This window comes from Myiozetetes cayanensis, unplaced genomic scaffold (assembly GCF_022539395.1).
Source record: "Myiozetetes cayanensis isolate MyiCay16 unplaced genomic scaffold, myiCay2020 scf4, whole genome shotgun sequence".
Lineage (NCBI taxonomy): Eukaryota > Metazoa > Chordata > Aves > Passeriformes > Tyrannidae > Myiozetetes > Myiozetetes cayanensis.
The window spans coordinates 35,081,320-35,099,860 of NW_026087631.1; the positions used below are offsets into that span (position 1 = coordinate 35,081,320).

General features: G+C 37.9%; 1 protein-coding gene across 2 annotated transcripts in view; it reads right to left on the reverse strand.

Moving 5' to 3' along the window:
* MSH3 (mutS homolog 3) overlaps positions 1-18,541 on the reverse strand; it is a 97,415-nt gene that overhangs the window by 20,417 nt on the left and 58,457 nt on the right. Inside the window, exons 14-20 of one of the 2 annotated variants that reach the window (XM_050329713.1) lie at positions 15,661-15,848; positions 13,077-13,245; positions 10,839-10,903; positions 9,421-9,537; positions 7,679-7,786; positions 5,693-5,807; positions 1,585-1,742 (exon numbers count right to left, since the gene is read on the reverse strand). In XM_050329713.1, the coding sequence (XP_050185670.1) occupies positions 1,585-1,742; positions 5,693-5,807; positions 7,679-7,786; positions 9,421-9,537; positions 10,839-10,903; positions 13,077-13,245; positions 15,661-15,848 (920 nt within the window). The remainder of the gene's footprint in view (positions 1-1,584; positions 1,743-5,692; positions 5,808-7,678; positions 7,787-9,420; positions 9,538-10,838; positions 10,904-13,076; positions 13,246-15,660; positions 15,849-18,541) is intronic. The other variant, XM_050329714.1, reaches the window with a different exon arrangement.

Below are 18,541 nucleotides of genomic sequence, written 5' to 3' on the forward strand. Positions count from 1 at the left end.
TCTTCCGTATATTCATCTAGTGTTTGACACATTTCACATTGAATGAAGAGTGGCATATGCAGCTGAGCATCCAAAACTAATACAGACAGGGAGGAAGAAAAAAAATCAATCCACTGTTTTAGGGTGTGAGAGGGTTACAAATTAAATGGTCTGAAACCTCACACAGCAATATACTCTAGGTCTGCTTCGTTTGAAATCTGAATACATAACTTTTACGTTTGACCACACTACTTTATCAGAAATGCTGTGAAAAATACTTGGTGTGGAATCAGGGAAATACACTGGTGAACGGGCGGAACTCAGATAATACCCCAATTTGTTCTCTTTCAAGTAGGCACAAAACAAAATGTCTCTCCCAATGACTCTGTCACACTTCCTAATGTTTTGTGCAGAAATCACCCTGTTACAATGACAATGTAAGAAAACTAGAGGAAAGCAGATACCCAGCTTTAGAGTAGCAGACTTGCAAGTGTATAGAAATTCAGTCACTGTGAACACAAATGAAGTTCAGCTACAAGACAGAGAGTAAGACAAAAATCATCTTCGAATTGTTAGTGACATTTTAATGTTTGTTCTGTAAAGTAAATCAGATTCTGTGTGTCTCTGTGTTCCCTTAAGAAAATGCTCATCCAACCAACCAGTTAATTCCTTTCAACACAAGGGAGGGAAAGAAGTGAACCATTTTGAATTCTTGTCTCCAATGAATTTTGGAAAGATGATACAAATGTCTTCTAATTTGCTTAGCCCTGAACAGCATCAAGGTGCAATTTCATTCATTTTTGTAATTACACAAGAACACTTCACTTCACTTTACATGATGAAGCAATCCCAGGTGAGAACTACTTCAGGTTCTCTGTTAAAATTTAACTCTGGAATGCTTACTGCCATCACAGAACTAGAATTTCAGGAAATTCTAGCACAGATTACATGACTGCTGTGAAACTCAAAACCACAGATAAAAATCCATCTCAAATACCATCAGTCAGTAACACAGAACTTTTGCTCATTAAAAAAATTATTAAAGAAAAAAAGGGAAAATCAGGGGGATAAACCTTAGTAATTTTAGATTATAAAATACAGAATTTCGACTGTACTGATAATCTTTACAAATTACTCAGCACTGTCTCAAAAATGAGACTGAGTGAAATAAACTCATTCTCAATCTCAAATACTGTGAATGTATACAACTGAACTTGACAGTAGAAACTGTGACAGGACTTTCAGAGGTGACAACATTCGTTTTAGGGGAAACACCATTTGGCTGCCACCAAGCAGAATACATTTGGCTGACATGTCCATTCAGGCAGATGATTTAGATATCTGGATGTTAATCAAGACATACACATTAAAATTGTTATCCTTCGAAGATTCAAAGATTACAATGCAAATACCATGAGCTTTCCAGAAAATTAGAGTCAAAACTTAACAACGAATACGTGCCTTTAAAATGAAAAAGTTGAAACTTCAGGTATAAATTCTGTAGTTCTAAATGAAAAATGAAATTACACTTTGATATACAGACACACACCCACACCCTGCCACAGTAACATTTCTATATACATACATCAAGTTTTGAAAGATTACCTGGTAAAAATACCATCCACAATTCCAATTGTCGCCTCCTCTGCGGGAACATAAGAACCGATCTGTGCCATGACTGTGATCAAGGCCACTTGCTTTATGTAGGAGCTCTTTCCTCCCATGTTAGGCCCAGTTATTATCATGACCCTTTCACCATCTCCCTGAAAACACAAAAGAGAAGTCAAATATATTGTCTTGCATGTGGTGCTTCCATAAGAAAGTTTGGTATGTGCATCTGCTTAGAAGGATGTAGGAGAAGTCTGCAGGACTAAACTTCCTGTTCCTCACATTTGCTTTTCCACATATTATGAAATCCCAGATGCTCTTGAGCAAAACAGACACAGTGAGGGGAAACCTTCCTGTTCTCCATCAAGGAGTCAAGAAAGCATCCAAGAACTTGGTCCCCAGCACAGGAAGGACATGGAGCTGCTGGAGCGAGTCCAGAAGAGGCACCAATGATCAGAGGGTTGGAGCAGCTCTGCTGTGAGGAAAGGCTGGGAGAGCTGGGATTGTTCAGACTAGAGAAGGCTCCAGGGTGCCCTAATTGCGGCCCTGCAGGACCTGAAGGGAGCTGACAGGAAAGATGGAGAGGGTCTATTTAGAAGGGTCTGCAGTGACAAGACAAAGGGGAATGACTTCAAACTGACAGAGGACAGCGTTGGATGGGATATCAGGAGGAATTTATTCCTTGTGAGGTTGGTGAGGACCCAGCACAGGTTCCCCAATGAAGCTGTGGCTGCCCCATCGTGGAAGTGTCCAAGGCCAGGTAGAATGTGGCTTGGAGCAATCTGGGATAGTGGAAGGTGTGGAACTGGATAAGCTCTGAGACCCCTTCCAAGCCAAACCATTCTGGGATTCTGTGCAATTTTCTTTGGAGAAAAGCAGAAACTCATGACCTCTCAGCATAGACAGAGCTGTCCTAATTTGGCTGTGATCTGGACTCCTCTCCAGCTGCAATTCTCATTGCCAAATGGAGAGATCTGACAAAGACCTGACCTGGATTTCACACTCATAATTGCCTGCCTTGGTATGACATAAGTATACTCAGACTGGCTACAACAAGAAATGAAGATATTGCTGAGTTTGGCAATATTTGACTGCAACACAAATACTGTCAGCAGACTGTACCAGATCAGTCTGTGTAGCTGACCACTGAAACCACACAGAAAGTTAAATCAGATGAAAGAACTCATCTCAGCTGTAAGACTTCCTACTCCAGAATAAAACTGCGCTCCTCTAGTGTAAGACAATTGGTGACACAAAATTAAAACTCACCAATGAATCTATAAAGCTTTCTCAGAGCCCAAATACAGACTAGGAAATTAAGTTATGCAAGGATATCACAAAGGTACTCTTTTCCTTTCCCCTGGGTACATCCAAAGAAATGCACCAACTGAGGAACTGCACAAAAGTCAGCACACTCCACTGCCCCAAGGGAGGGGCATGGACGGCAGGACAAGCTGTATTAGTCACACTGCTTGGGAAACTTGGAACTGATCAGGCACTGTGAAAACAACCACCAAAAAAATCTCTATGGAAAAAGTCTCAGGATCTATACAGATTTGACTCTTGATGGGGCTTTCATTCTGTTTATAGAGACACACACAAAGTTCAGATAGGACTGTCACTTATGTCATAGTACAGAAGAAACAGAAGATATAGGCATCCAGAATTAATTATATGTAAAAAGCTGTTCAGTTTTTGCAAAGCAAACCTCATCCATACGGAAGTTGTGATACAGTGAAAATTCAGAAAATGTCACGATTGGGAATAAAGGATGAATGTAATAAAATGCACATGACTACATGAGAACAAAATGTATAACATTCTAGTCTACAGGGTACAGTTTTAGTGCTGCTACTAAAACTTTGTCAGTGCTCAACCCAACACAACTTAAAGCCAGAATGAGTTCACGACTTCATTTGTTAAAATCCACAAATCTCTTGCGTGTGTTTGGTATCTGTCCAGGCTCCCTCCAACCATGCTGTGACACTGGTAGCTGGTTTGCAAATCTTGTGGTTTTCAGAAAGAACATCTTCTGTAAAATCAGGGCAGAGAACACATTGTGAGATCTGGGATCCGAATCTCACTGAATTATTGATATGGGTCAGAACCAACTCACTGTGAGTGTGTGTGAGTGTGTGTGTGCATGTGGGAAGGGCTGGGCCTGTCCCTGCAGTCCATGGTAAGGGCTGCACACCAGGGCTGTGCTGAGGGCACAGGGCAGAGCTGCAGGCCCTGCAGGGCTGTCAGTCAGGGCTGAGCTGCCTGGTAGCCCACCCACACCACAGCCCTGCAGCCTGGGAGTGGTTATAGCACAGTGGTTAGAGCACGTTGCTCTGGCCTGGAAGGCACTGACCGGATATCCTGCCTGGGAGGGAAAACTGAACTCTATAAATATACAGAACTTCATGTGGTCTCCCTGTCTCTCTCTTCTCTCTCTCCAGCCAGCATCATGTGAATCATCGAATCTTGTCATTAACTGTTCTCCTCTCCTTTCTCTCTCTCCTTCTCTCTTTCTTCACCCTTTAATCTGTTTTCTTCTGTTGCTCTTTTCCTTCTCTTGTGGGTAACTTAAAACCAATGAACTGTGTTTTACTAGAGCTGGTACATGGATAGTTTTTAGTGAGTGTTTCCTGTTGAATGGGTCATTGTGCTGAATGTTTTAGTGAAATGCTTTTTTCTTGGTCGTATTTTACTCCTTTTAAACCTTTTGCCAAAATATCGTACTTTTCTCACTAAATTAAATAGAATTTCTCTTAGAGAAGAGTGTGTGACTCTTTCTCTGGATGCAAATTAGAGGTTATAATGAGCCAAAAGGCTTTTAAAAAGTCTTAAATAAAAATATAACTGCATTGGGCAGTTCATAACTTAATCCAGAACGCAACAACATCTGCCCTTACAACTGCACACAGCCGTAAGCCAACATCTTATTGGAATTCATGGCTGAAGTTAAAAGTCTAAAACAATCCCTGAACATTTGGAGAGGAGAAGGGGAGTGGAAAAATAATATGTTTATTTCAGAGCACTGCAAGAAAGCTTTTCCTCAAGTTAGATATTTGACAATATTTCATCCGAAAACATGACAGGAGATGTATTTTCCTGCTGGTTCAAACACATCAGTTGAAAACTAGAGACGTTTTACCACACTAGTTCCCACCCACCACCTCTCTCAAGAAAGAGAAAACTCAAACAACAGTAGAGGCAAAAGTGATTCTGCTGTGATTACTTGATTTTGTAATATTCAGTATTTAGAAAAACAACATAAGAATGGGGCTAAAGAGGGAAAAGTGGATGATGATTACTGAATGAAATGCTGAATTTTTTTGTAAGTGCCATCTGTCACTTGTTTGGAGTTGACAAATAATTTTGAAAAAATTCCCAGCAGTATTGCAAAATATCTGTATCGTTGTTCAGTATAGAACCTCATTTAAAAATATCTTCCAAGAAATATATACAAATTTGAATGCTGTTTATCACAGAAATGTCCCACACTGACAGCTGTTTCATACCTTTTCCGTATTAACTGTATAAAAAGGCAGAGAGAGTTCAGTGTTAACTTGCAAGGATATCTTTAATATTCATTAAGAACAGATGTTTATTATTTAAAAAAAATATATAGACGGGAGGATGTAAAACCTCCAATAGGTAATTTAAAAGACAGATTTTAGTTTATCAGGAAAAAGAAGTCTGCATCACATTAACACTTTCAGAAAGAAAGGAAAACACTTAGTAGAGAAATAATTAAAAAATACAGGAACAATCTTAGAATCAAGGTGGAAAACTGAGCCTGTCACATCTGTTTTGCATATTAAAAACTCCACAATTCTGAGAAAAGATTTTGACAAAATTAAGACTCCTTCTGATTACACCATTAAAACCCCTGTAATTATTAATTTGTTTTCAAAAATAACCATTTAAAACATATATTTTCCTAATTTTGCGATACCTGTTATTTACGCCATTAAGGCTGAACAAGGTTGTAAAAAGAGTGTCTGAAATACAACCAAGCAGACAGCTGTATGATTAAATTACTTATTCTAACTTCCTGACCAAGAAGGTGATCCGAGACTCCTTCCCTTGAATGATTTTGGAGTATCTTGGTACTTACTGAAAGGTTAGTGGTATTTGGAACATACTGATCCTGTTCCCCCAGAAGTACATCAATCACAGGGTGCCTCCCATTTTTTATAATTATTTCTTGATGATTATCTTGCACGATTGGTCTGCAAAAAGGAAAATATATTAATTCTAATTTATTGTAACTAATAATTTACTGAAACTAAAGCCTGCAGAAGGGTCTTCTATGATGTAGATTTTTGTGGAAAAATCCCTCAAATGATAAAAATTAATTATTGCCATTAAGTATTTCTAAAGACTTCCTTAGTTTCGATCAGTTATAAAACAATATATTAGCAGATTGGATAAGGAAATTCCACCTTAACTGCAAATTTGTCTACAAGTCTACTAACATAACATTTCTAATTCTTCACTACATATCTCTATGTCTGCTCCATCTCCAAATACTGAATGTTCTTCACAGAACAAAACCTGAAAAAGAACCACGTTCCACTGAATTCTTTTAATTTGTTTTGTTCTCTGCAACCTACTTTTTCTTTTCCATTGTAAACTGAATTGCAGCACTCAGTGGAGATGTAAATGCAGTTCCATGTCTCAGCAACATTTTCCTAACCCAGAAGTACAAGCACTCTGAAATAAGAGCAGCAACTTATAGGGAAAGGGGCAGGAGCCCTGAGAAAAAGAGGATGCAATTTAGAAGGAAAAAAAGAGATGAAATAAATGCCATATTAGAAACACAAAGCACTGAGGAAAGAAGTGCAAACTGATAATGATGGGTTTTTTCCCAGCAGTTGTATAGCTGAGATGAAACCAATATATAGACAGACTGGGGCCTTGCACCACCTTTTCAACAGCATCCCTTAAACCACTCACAGCCTGGAGAGTGGACACCCAAACATTAGATGATGGTCTCTGGACTACAAACACCATTACCTTTATGTCTCTAACACTGATGCCTGAGAGCCCTGATGCTGTAAATCATCTGTGTAAAGGGAGAGTGTCCCAACCCAGGGATCCTCAAATGCCTTTGGACTGTGAGAGGCTCTCCCCCACAGCTGTGCAGAGCACCTGTGCTTCTAACCTGGCTCACTCACCTACCTCAGGCTGGGCTATAGGAAACAATCCTCACTGAAACAAAAAACATTCCTTAATTCCTTAATATTACAGTCCTAATCTTTCCTTCAGCAGCCCTCCAAAATTAATTAGTGACACCTTCCCTACAGCTGAAGTTTCACAGACAAGTCTCCTTCCAGCCAGTTTATAAGCTCTAAGCCACTCTAAAATTCAGTTAATTATTTAAACCCGGGCATAATGAATTAATCAGACTTCAGTTTGTTTTCTCATTTGAGTATACAGAAGTAAGTGAGCAATTACTTTCAAAGAGATTTTAACAGAGGCACACATAATCCCAGGAGTCCAGAGGTGATCAATATTATGTTTAAAGACATATAACAGCAGAAGTACATGTAAATTGAGTTCTCTTCATTTGCCTGTCTACGTGTGGGTCTTGGGCAAGGGCAAGTGCACAGCTCAGAACCCCTGATCCCAGGTGAGGCACTCTCTCTCCTCTGAAAGCTGGAACTAATATTTACCTATTATTTATCTGAAATACATCACTGAAACAAACCTCAAATACCTGAGAAACGTAGGTATTAGAAAGATATTATAAATTCAGACCTTGCTGAGAAAAAAAAAAGGATAAAGAGAAGTTCATGCAAAGTCCAACATTCATTTATATATAAGTGAGATATCATCCACTAGACTCAGGTCAAAAAATAAGCATAATTTGTTTGTTGATTTGTTAATCTGACATAACATGTAAAATTTGAACTACAATGTTTACAGATTTGTGTTTTGCCCAGAAGTGTTGTTTTGCAAAATCAGATTAAGTTGAAACTACAGTAAACAGTTTTAATAATGCATTTTATCATAGTACACATATTAAAATCTAATCTATTTTAAATACCCTCTTATAATTCCCTAAACAAATCCCAAATAAAAATTAAAAATTGATTACCTGCAGTAGTCTCCTTGTTTAGCCACCTGGGCCAGAGAGAACAAGCAGTCGACAGTTGCTAGGTGACCAATAGCTTTAGACACAGGGTGATAATGTTCACTGAAATGGCTGTACCAAAACAGGGAAAAGTAACAGAAGAAAAGGGAAAAAAAATAATTCTGCACAGATACAGAAGGATTGTCAAAATACACCCCATGCAAGTTCTTCACTTCACTGTGATTGCTAAATCACTCTGAATTCAAATCTCCCAGCAGTGATTTAGACTACAACAGGAGGACACAATCAAGATGGACTTTACGACATACTAACAATGAATTATTTTTAAGTGCAAAAAAATCAGACAAAAATTAAATTCATTACGTAGCATATTAAGGTCAGCAGTTGCTTCAATGAGGTCCGTAAAAATGCCACAATTTATCACAGTGGCAACTGAATCCCAATTGCTGGTTCAACTTCAACCGTAAATTACAATCAGAAAAGAACCAAACTAAGAGTGTCTGACACAGGAGCTGTCTACAATTTCAAAAAAGTATGGTATCTACAACAGAAAATTCAAGAATTAATTTTCATTTTATGTATTCCTTCCCCAGCACAATAATGACATTACCAGGGGAACAGAGTTTTCAGTAAAGTTCATTCTGTTCATCCTCAAGAATTTGTTTTTTCCCCCTCTCCTAGTCTCAAAGGTACAGTATAGAATATAAAACCAGCAGGGAAGCAAAGTTTAATAAACAAAGACATAAATGAATGGAGGAGTGGGAAAGGAGAGCACTTTCCTACACCCAGGTCTTTCCTTGTTGTCTGCTATTATACAACATTGAAAACAGCCAAGGGAACGTGAAGAGGACTATAGCACTGCACAGGAAATACACTCGGAGAAGTGTGAATTGGAATGTTTTTTTAGTTTCTACCAAATTTAGAGAATTGCTGGGTTTCCACTATGGGGCAAATCCAGTGAAACAACTTCAGACAGGACTTGCTAAGCTTTTGCAAACTCACTGCATGACAAGAGGAGCAATTTCACCAGCTCTGCAACTCATGGAAGTAAAAAAATAACAGATAACTGGACAACTGAAAAATTAAAGGCATTCAGAAGTTCCAGAAATATTTTTTAAACTCCCATTTTAAAGATCCTTTGGCCAAATAGTCAAATAACACCATTGAAAACTCTGACCTCAGACAAACAGATGTGCCAGATGTGAGGGACAATAAAACTCCCACTGTTTTCTAACAAATAATCATAATCAATCTCAGGACAGCGTAAAAAAGATAATTATTAATAAAAATACTCTATAATATTAATAAATAATACAATAAAACCACTTTGTACTACTACTTCAACAATAAAACTACTAGATTCAGTTTCACTATGCCAGCTGTACTTTTATATTCAAAATAATTAATATTAATTTATTTTTATATTTGATTAATATTTTTATTATTTTTATCTTAATAAAATTAATATCTTGGGTGATATTAGTTTTCAAACTTTGAGAGACACCTTACATAATTAAAAGTGTATTTTCATTAGAATGTTAAAATGCAGAGGTATCACTGCTGGTCCCAGGACTCAGATTTCAAGGTCCTGCCTTCAAATGCTTTAAGTTGACTACCTGTAAGGTTGTTGTGGACAATGTAATTATGAACTTCTTTTCAAGATAAACATCTTTCTTTTTTCTCCTCTTACAGCAAACCCCAAACCAAATACAATGATGAGGACGGGCTGTGTTTTGCAAACTCACTCTAAGAAGTTCAGCCACTCAGCACTGCAGTCAAGGACGAGCTTCTCCTGGAGCTGATTCAGATGCCTATAATTTTCTATGATAAATGGGGAGTGGAAGCGGCTCACAGTTTTTGTGCTGGAAGGGAGAGAGAAGCCAAACAGGAAATCAAGGTCACCAAGCAATCAGCTACACCATCTACATGCAAAATTGGACTATTTGTCTTATTGGGAGCCTTGAAAATGGATGATTAAAAAAAAAAAAAAAGTATTTCTGTTGTGGTACCAAACCCTATTGATTCACTGGTATTTATTGGGAATAAAGTGGTCAGTTACTGAGCCACTCAGAAGGCTTCTGAAATGTTTTGCACAACGTGGCATGTATCATCAAAATATTACATATTTCACAAAACTCTACTCACAAAACACTGCCTAAATGGATGACTTTTTTGTGGCTGGTTGCATATACAATGAACTACACACACAAAAAAAAATCACTTTAAAAAGGAAAACTTTGTGACAAGCCTGAAAGGAACTTTGTAAATACAGACTGCCTTGCTAGTTTCCACTTGCGGCACTTGGTATTTATTTATGTATTTTCATTAAAGACTTACTTTGGGGTACCCAGGCATTGTTTTACAGAATCCAGATTAGCTGCAATTCGTTCACCTTGTTAATTCTGTCTAATCTCTGCACTTTTAATACTGAACTCTTGCGTAAGTGAATAGAACATCCCTTCAGAGTTCACCTGTGATGTCTGTGCTCGCATATTACAAACTGGGTCTTGTAGAAAATTCAGCATTTACATGGACATTATAACTTTAAGGTATTCAACCCACTTAAATCATAAATCAAATTACTGGGGGGGGGGAAGTCGACTATATAATTCAGGCCATCTCTGTTTCACCTGCTGGAAAAGTACCCAAAACTATCTAAAATCATGCTTATGCAGCACCAAGTACTACAGCAAGAAATGCCTGTCTGTATGAGTAAGTAAAATGACATTTTAAATGAACTGAATTTATTGAGATGTACAAACAGATGTTTGCACAGCTACTTTAACCCTTCTGAATAAAATAAGAACAATCAAAATTTTATGAAGCACTTGCGTGTGCAAGCTACAGGCACAACTGAATCAAGACCATGGTTTTAACACCAGTACATGTACTTTGAAAGGTTAGGTAAATAATACAGTGCTCTAAGGATCTACTGTGTAAAAACAAATGCTTTCAGCACTCCATTTTTTCTGCTTGGTTTTGTTTGCTTTTAAGCAATAAATTTACAATTGTGGTCAGTTGGGTTCAGCTAAAAAAACCCAACCAACAAATATAAACAAATGAGGCAATGAGAATGTGTATGTAATCAAGTGTAGTACCAAAATACTTTGCTTTTACTTCTATATTAAACTTCTATATTAAACTTCGAAGATATTTTACGTACCTACTAATCATAACCCAGTCAGATGGCACAGATGATTTATGGGAATTCTTGACTTCTATCAGAAACTAAAACAACAGAAATGTAATATTACACATCATGGGAAGTCAGGAAGGCTAGAGAATCATAATCATTATAAATCAAGAAATTTGCATGCATCAAAGCAAAACAATAGTCATCCTGAAGAGACTGAGTAGACCAGAAGTTAATGTTCTTTCTCCCCTGAAAAAGCAAGGGTTATGACATACATAACCCTTCTGTACCTTCAGAACCTTGCTTGAGGTTTGAATCAACTCAGGGGCAGAGAAGGAGGAACAGGGAAAAACAGCAGTAATGGCAGGATGCTCAGTGCAGTGAAATTTAAGTGATGTGTTTATTGTAGTAGTTTATATGATTCATGTCAGTTATCTTTATAACATCAGCCTGAGGCCCTGGACATCAGAGAATTGAGGTATTCCCAGTCACAGAATTCAGCTGGAAAACGAATTTCCTGCTGAGATTAAGTTAACACAGACTATGTCCACATTTACAGAAAGCCACAAGACCTTGGTCTGACAAAGCTTTTCCATTATAGTTAATATTATTTAGATAAAACCTTCCACAGCTCACTGGAATAGCCAGTCATCACCCTCAAGTACAAACAAAAATAACAATCCTGACACGGGCACAAAAAAAAACCAGCAAGGGTATGGTGGACGAGTTCTCCATTCACCTAAAACCCTTCCAAGATATTTGTCTTGAAATACCTCTTATTTCTCTTCTCTTGTGAAGAAGCATTTGAATTCTACATCTATCAGCATGCAAGCAGAATATACTACACTGATCTGAGGAAGAAAGAGCTCAAATCAAACAGACTCCTATTCTGTGTTCTTCTCCTCTCTAACAGTTCCCTTTCCATTACTCCTACTCCTTTGGTGTCTTTCCTTTCCTCACTGACCATCTTCTCTGACCCTTTCCCTGTTGACTCTTTTGGTGTCTGTGAGACACCATCACCAGATATCAGGAAATAACAGATCCTTTTACAAATACACCGACATACACCTCTGTCTGCAGTGGTTTCTGAGCTGTGCCCTGCTTTCTTATATGTCTGCACTGACTGGTGGTTTTTAACCCTCCTATCAACTCCGCATTTCTGTACCTCCTCAGATGCTTTCCTCTCTTTGATCAGTTCCTCTCTTTTCCTTTCCTTCACACAGCTGTCATCATATATTCTTAATGCAGCCTCCCTGAGAGAAACTTTTCAAATCCTGGCTCTTTCCTCCCTCAGACAATACTCAAACACACTTTTCCACTTTCCCGCTGAATTTCAGTATCTCTGCTGACAACCTGCCCAGCTCTTGGGCCTCGTGTTTGCTGTTCTCAGCTCCATCATCAACAGGTCTTTGTCAAAGGCTGCTGTTTCTAATTCATACCTTCCCACATTCTCCCTCACTTCAGCAGTGCCTGTTTGCTCCCTCCTGTGTCTCTTGGGTTTTTCTCACTTTCCAAAGTCCTCCATGGACCACTTCCAGCTCCTTCCCTCTCTGTCCTCACCCATTTCTCTCCCCTGCTCTCAATTCTCATTCCATTTTCCAGCTCCTTTCTTTTCCCAGTTTTCTATAGAGTTTTCCCAGCCTTCCTACTCTCAGTTCCCAAAGGACAGTGCTGAGCTGTGCTACCTCACTGAAATTTGGCAGGATCTGACATCTCTTTTTTCACCACTGAACTTCTCAGCTCGCAGGAGCATGTCCTGCCCACACTTGCACAGCACCTACAAACAAAAGCCCCAGTCCAAAGCACTGTTTCTAAGAATTTAAACAACATTTATCATTCTTTAATACTTTTCCTCTTTTCTCACATCTTTTAAATTACAGTCTTACTCAGTACTTACAAATCCTTCCACCATTCTCCAAGTTAACTACACGCTGTGCTTTCTGGTCCTCTGAGAGCGTATTTCAGCACTTACTAGTCACAAAATTAACCCTGGAAGTATGTGAGTGCTTTTACATACAGAGAAAAACAAAGCATCACTGAAACAAATTCAACTGCACTAATGTGTGCAGTTTCTATTATTTAAATCACTAAAGTAATTGACTTAACAAGTAAGAGTCATACTGTAAGAAAGATGTTCTTTAAAGCTGGACAAAAGATTATAGTCAAATGACCTCATCAAGCATCATACTAAGCTCTAGTAGGTCTCACTTTTAAGCTGTTTTCTAGACAAGAATGGGTGCAGTCATATTGTAATAAATACAATATTACCTCTTGACCTGAAACTGTAACATACTCAGCAGAAGGATTCTTAATCTGTTTACGAATGTCTGGCAGATGCAATTGGATTTTAGAAAGCACATCCTGGATGTCCTCTTTTTTCTTTCTGATGACAGGGAAGTCTGTAAGGTCCTTGAACAATTGCGTTTTATCTCCAGTCCTATCCATAAGAAGCATAAGATAAAATAATGGTAAAACCAGAGATTGTGTTTCTGTTGGCTGTGTCCTTATTTTAATTTGTTATTCTCATTTATTTTAACAGTAGTTTTACTCCCTTCTAAATACAGATTTTCAGGTGCTTGGTCATGGTACAGCGTATTTACCAAAAGCTGCCAGACTCATGACATGAGTAGAAAGGCACTTTGCATACAGACATCCCAAGTGCTGACAACATCTTTATCATGATTAAATATGAAGCTTTAGATAATTTCTCCATAACATGGACACAGATTTTTGACATATTTATAATTTGGTCAAATTTGGGCAGATTTTAATGAGAATTGCAAAGAAACCCCCCCCACACACACACACAAGGCCCTCATCAAAACAGAATGCCATCAGGGCTTTCTCAGAGCAGCTCTGAGAAAACTCTTCCTTGTTTTTTCCAGAAAAGCACTTTTAACTACATGCAAAACTACTTTTTTCTAGTTTCAATGTCAAAAAAATGACAAAATTATTTTGGCTGCACTAACTCAGCTCAGGATTGAAATCTGAAACAGAGAATGCCATTCAAATGGTTAAAATTCGGGAGCTGAACTAGCTATTAAAAACACGGTTGTCAACCAAAATAACAAAAATTTAACTTACCCTAGTAAGTATCAGGCAAAGCATAAAAAGCAGTGCAATCAACCCTAAGTTAATTGGAATATAATTTTGTATTTTAGAGCAAACACAAAACTCTCCCGATTAATTACATAATTACCCTGAAAACTAATATGTGGAGAGCAAGTAATTAGCCAACTGAAAGTATTAGAACATAGAAGTAATAAAAAAATCTAATATTCTACTTACTCTGCTACCTCTTTGACTGAGAATGAAACTACAACTGGAGCCAGTGAGCAGGCAGGTAACACAAAGCTGTGCTTTGGCTTTGCATTACGTTTTGTTGGCATTATGTAAGTGACAGTAAAGATGCCATTTTAAAATACAATACTAATTTTTAGAAACGATTTTGTGCTAATTAGACACGTTTCCATGGGAATGCAAGGGGAAAAAAAAGATCACCAGTAGCCAGCAGCTGATTGTGAAGACTGTCAGTGCTATGTGATGCCTACAAAAAAATTTTAAAGTTGACAGTTTAAAAATAGAAAAAACACAAACCCAAAAACTCCAACTCCCCATAAAAAAAGCCCTGGAGCAGAGGGATACTTTTGAAAACAGCTACAGGATTTTATCCACACCTCATAACAAAATTAACGTGATGTAGTGTCTGCACAAGTGTGTGTGCTCATGTATGGATATGAGTAGTATTAGTGATTTTTATGAAAGAAATGTTTTGGAGTAAAAACAATACTGGTGCATAAAGCTGAGATAAATAAAGGTTGAAAGATATGTTATTTTAGTCATCTTGAATGAATGCAAATACAATATATGTAATCTGTAGATCAGTGATGATATCTTTCTACTTACACCATTTTTGTATACTATTCTACCCACGATCAGTACAGTGACAGAACCCGCCCCCCCCCCGGTATTTCAAGTCTACAGTGGTGTGATTTAGATACAGTGAGTTTTGTCATAAACTGCCACAACTATAATTGGACACCATACATCAGCAGAAATCTCATAATCCCACCTGTGAAATGGGCAGAGCAAATCCTTCTGCCCTTCTCAATGTCTTTAATCTATTTAATTTTAATTCAGCATCACCTTGGATCTCTCTCTAATTCAGAAGCAAATGAAGTTAAGTTCTAGGCTTCAGTTCTTAAATCTAACTTTAAATCCCAGTTTGGAAAAGAAAAAATATGTTTTATGAATAAGGTGAATGTTCATTTTTAGTCTGTGATGCCCCAAAGTAACTATATATTAAACTATATACCACATCTTTCATCAAAGAAACAGTACAATTACTTGAAGACACTCTCCAATATAATGCATATTAAGTCCATCTTCTTCCTCTACCTTTTATTTTTTGAACCAACAAAGGACACAATAGACAGCTTTAATGAGTTGTCACAAAAATAGTAAAAGGTTTATTCCTGACAGCAGAGCCGCCACTCTGCTAAAGGCTAATTCTCCCTTCAAAAAGGGATGTTAAAACAAATTATTCTAATGCAAAACACATTTTGCTGTAAATTTGTTGCCCAAAATAGATGAAAAACTTTCAAAAAATTATTTGGCCTGAGGCAAACACCACTAGGCAAAATGCTTGCTCACCTAGTTTAACTTCAAAAAAAGGAAATTTAAGCCATAGATAACAACAATTTTGCTTTAACTAAAAGATACTGTACATATATACAAAGTAAAAAATTTAAAACCAACGTGTACTAAAACAAGATGCATAATTTGCATAACTGAATACATTTTGTCAGAAAGCTTATGAGGCACAGAATATTCATCTATTTTCTCTACTTACTTGGCTGCTTCTTCATTAAGGATCTTTAAATAATGTTTTACTGGGGAGAGAAGCTCTGGGACTTCCAACAGTGCATTTTTTAATAGCGGAGATTTCACATGGGAATGCAGGACCGGGACAAGAGCTTGGATTTCCAAGTGCAGGCGAGACAGGGTGCTGACTATCAGGAAGAACTCTTGGGTTGAGCACTGAGAAGGGAAGCAACAACTAAATCATTCCAATGTACGGTATTTTGATTAACTCCTAGAGGTTCTTTTGCTTTTTGAAAACATGACCAAATACAACTTAACATGTATGGACAGTAACATAGCTGCACCATCTTGGCTCATTGATGAGGTTAATTAAGCATAATTAAGCATGCCAATTGTCTCAACAAACATTGTTAGGAATCAGCCAAGAGCTGATCTTCAGTGCTCCTGGTGTTGGAGGGAGATGTGCATACAAAAGCAGAAAAAGGGGCAGTAATGTGCAAAAATAAAAAGAGCAGGTTGAGTAACTTTAGGAGCACCACACCTTGTTCACATGTGCCTGTGAATGTGTGTTATTTGCACCTCCATGGTGTTTCTTCCAAGAGAAGGTTTGGAAAGACAGAGTGGGACACAGACAGGGAGAGTCTTGGAAAAAGAAAGGGAAAGAATAAAGAGAAAGAGAAAACCAGCAGTCCCTGTTTAAACCACTAATATTACTTGTGCTGTAGTTCGGGCACTTCGCTGTTGGATTCCAGATGCTCTTCAGTGTCAGCCTAGTTTGTTACCTTTAGCTCATTCTCAAGAAAGACTTTGTAGTTAACAACCCTGAGGAATAGATTTCCCTCCTGCCACACTCCCAATCCCCCACTCAGCTGCCCCAGGTACCTGAGGTGCTCATGCCCCGCCTACAAATCAGTTAACTGATTTTGAAATGGCCTGTACAGCACTGAGTTTGCATTTGTGCTGCACCAGATCTACAAACCAAATGGAAACCTGGCTCTGTGGGACACTTAATGGTCTCAAACTGCTGAATTTAGTGACACTCCAGGACATTTTCTTTTCATAAGGTTTGACAAAAGTTGTCCATAAATAATTATGCTGATATTTTTCCATATTTTACTGATCTGTAGAAACACTCCTCCTTTAGTCTTCTGAAATTCTCCTATCAGTCAACTGACAACACTGAAAAAACTAGTTTACTTTCCTCACCTGAGGATGCAAGGAAGGCAGTAGGATATTTCCCCTTTGTGTGCCACATCCTGCTCTTCCTACATTTTTTTCCTCTCCTACCCCAGCAGTCTATAATTGAGTTACTGGTCAGGATTTGGTGGCGATCAATACAACACTGATTACAGAATGCGTAGGTTTCAGTGAATCACTATTTCACAGAACATATCTACATTTTCATTTTGTCATCCTTTCAGTATACACCCAGAAGTAAATTTTTCTTTCTCTTTCCTTTCCACACCCATATGCAAGAACTAAGACAATTCTCTCATCTATAACTCTATAGTTATTCCTCTCAAATAATGACTATACCCAAACACAGAAGCAAGTATTAACAAAAATGCAATTTAACCATGGTATTTCATGACATTCAGGAAGGCCACGGAGATTATATTCTGAATGTTTCTGGAACACCTAAGCTCACCTCTTTTACAGAACCACTGAGTTAGGGATAGAAGAGACCCTTCAGGTGGTTTCCTGAAACTGCTCCAATTTTTCTGTGTTAGTTTTCTAACTATGTATGCTCTTACCTTCCAAGAAACCATGTGCTTTCCACTAATCCATAAAGCAATAACTAGCATCATGTAAAAGTGTTATCAGACAGCCTAAATTTCCCTTCCATTAAATTAATCAAAATATTTCTAGTTTTAGGTTTTTGTAGCAGTTACTCAACTGCTTCTTTGCTGTTAACACCCTTCAAATACCTTTAAGCCTTCTGTTCTCCTTCAATCATCAATTTAACCAAAAAAATGGTTTTTCAGTCTTTCTTTATAAGTCATCCATTATTCAGCCTCATGCAAACTTTGGGTTTCCTCTGCACCTGCTGCAATTTATAATCATCTTTCTGATAATCTGGGACTTACTTCTACCTTGCAAAAGCTCTGACAACAAAATAAAACAAAATAATAGAGCAGTAAATCTGCCAATGGAATTTGAAGTCAAAGCACAGAGGAAAGGCCTAAAAGACTAAATAAATGATAAACTCAGGCTTGGACTGAAAGCCAAAGTAAAATACAGTATGACTGATGGCATCAGCAGCAGCATTGATGCAGATAAGGGATAAAATTCTGCCAGACTTCCCTTGACTACAAAATGTACTCAAGGAGGCAAAGGCTGATTCATGGGAGAGCAATGTCCAGAAAAGATTGAGGAAATACGGACAGTACGAAATACATCTGTTGAATAGGTGGTGTATATCTGGGTGGGTTTTATTAAATGTTCTTTAAGAAAAAAGGAATTAAAGAGGGCCTTAATTAATACATGATATGTAGAGGTGTGGGAAAGGGAAAAGTGTTTGAGAATATATGAGAACACCTGTCTGAGGAGTTTGGCAGTGAGGGTGATGAGGCTGATGAACATGAACCTTCAGTAAGAAGAGAAAGCTGGATTTCAATTCAGCATCACCTGAAATAACCCCCAGAGTTACCATGAGATATGTCAAAAGATGCTTAATGAACATGCTGAAGTTTGTCACAGCAACTCTGATGGCCTACACGCTGTAACAGTCACCTAGTGAATTAAAACCTATTTGATTCTATGACTACGGTCAACAGCACCTTTGGATTAAGGGAAACTCAGCTTTACTGCAAATAACCTTGTCAAACAGAGCATTCCCAAGAAAGGGGTGGGCACACTCCTTTTGTGCTTATTCAGAGTATTACTGTTTCCCCTGGCTCCAGGAGAGT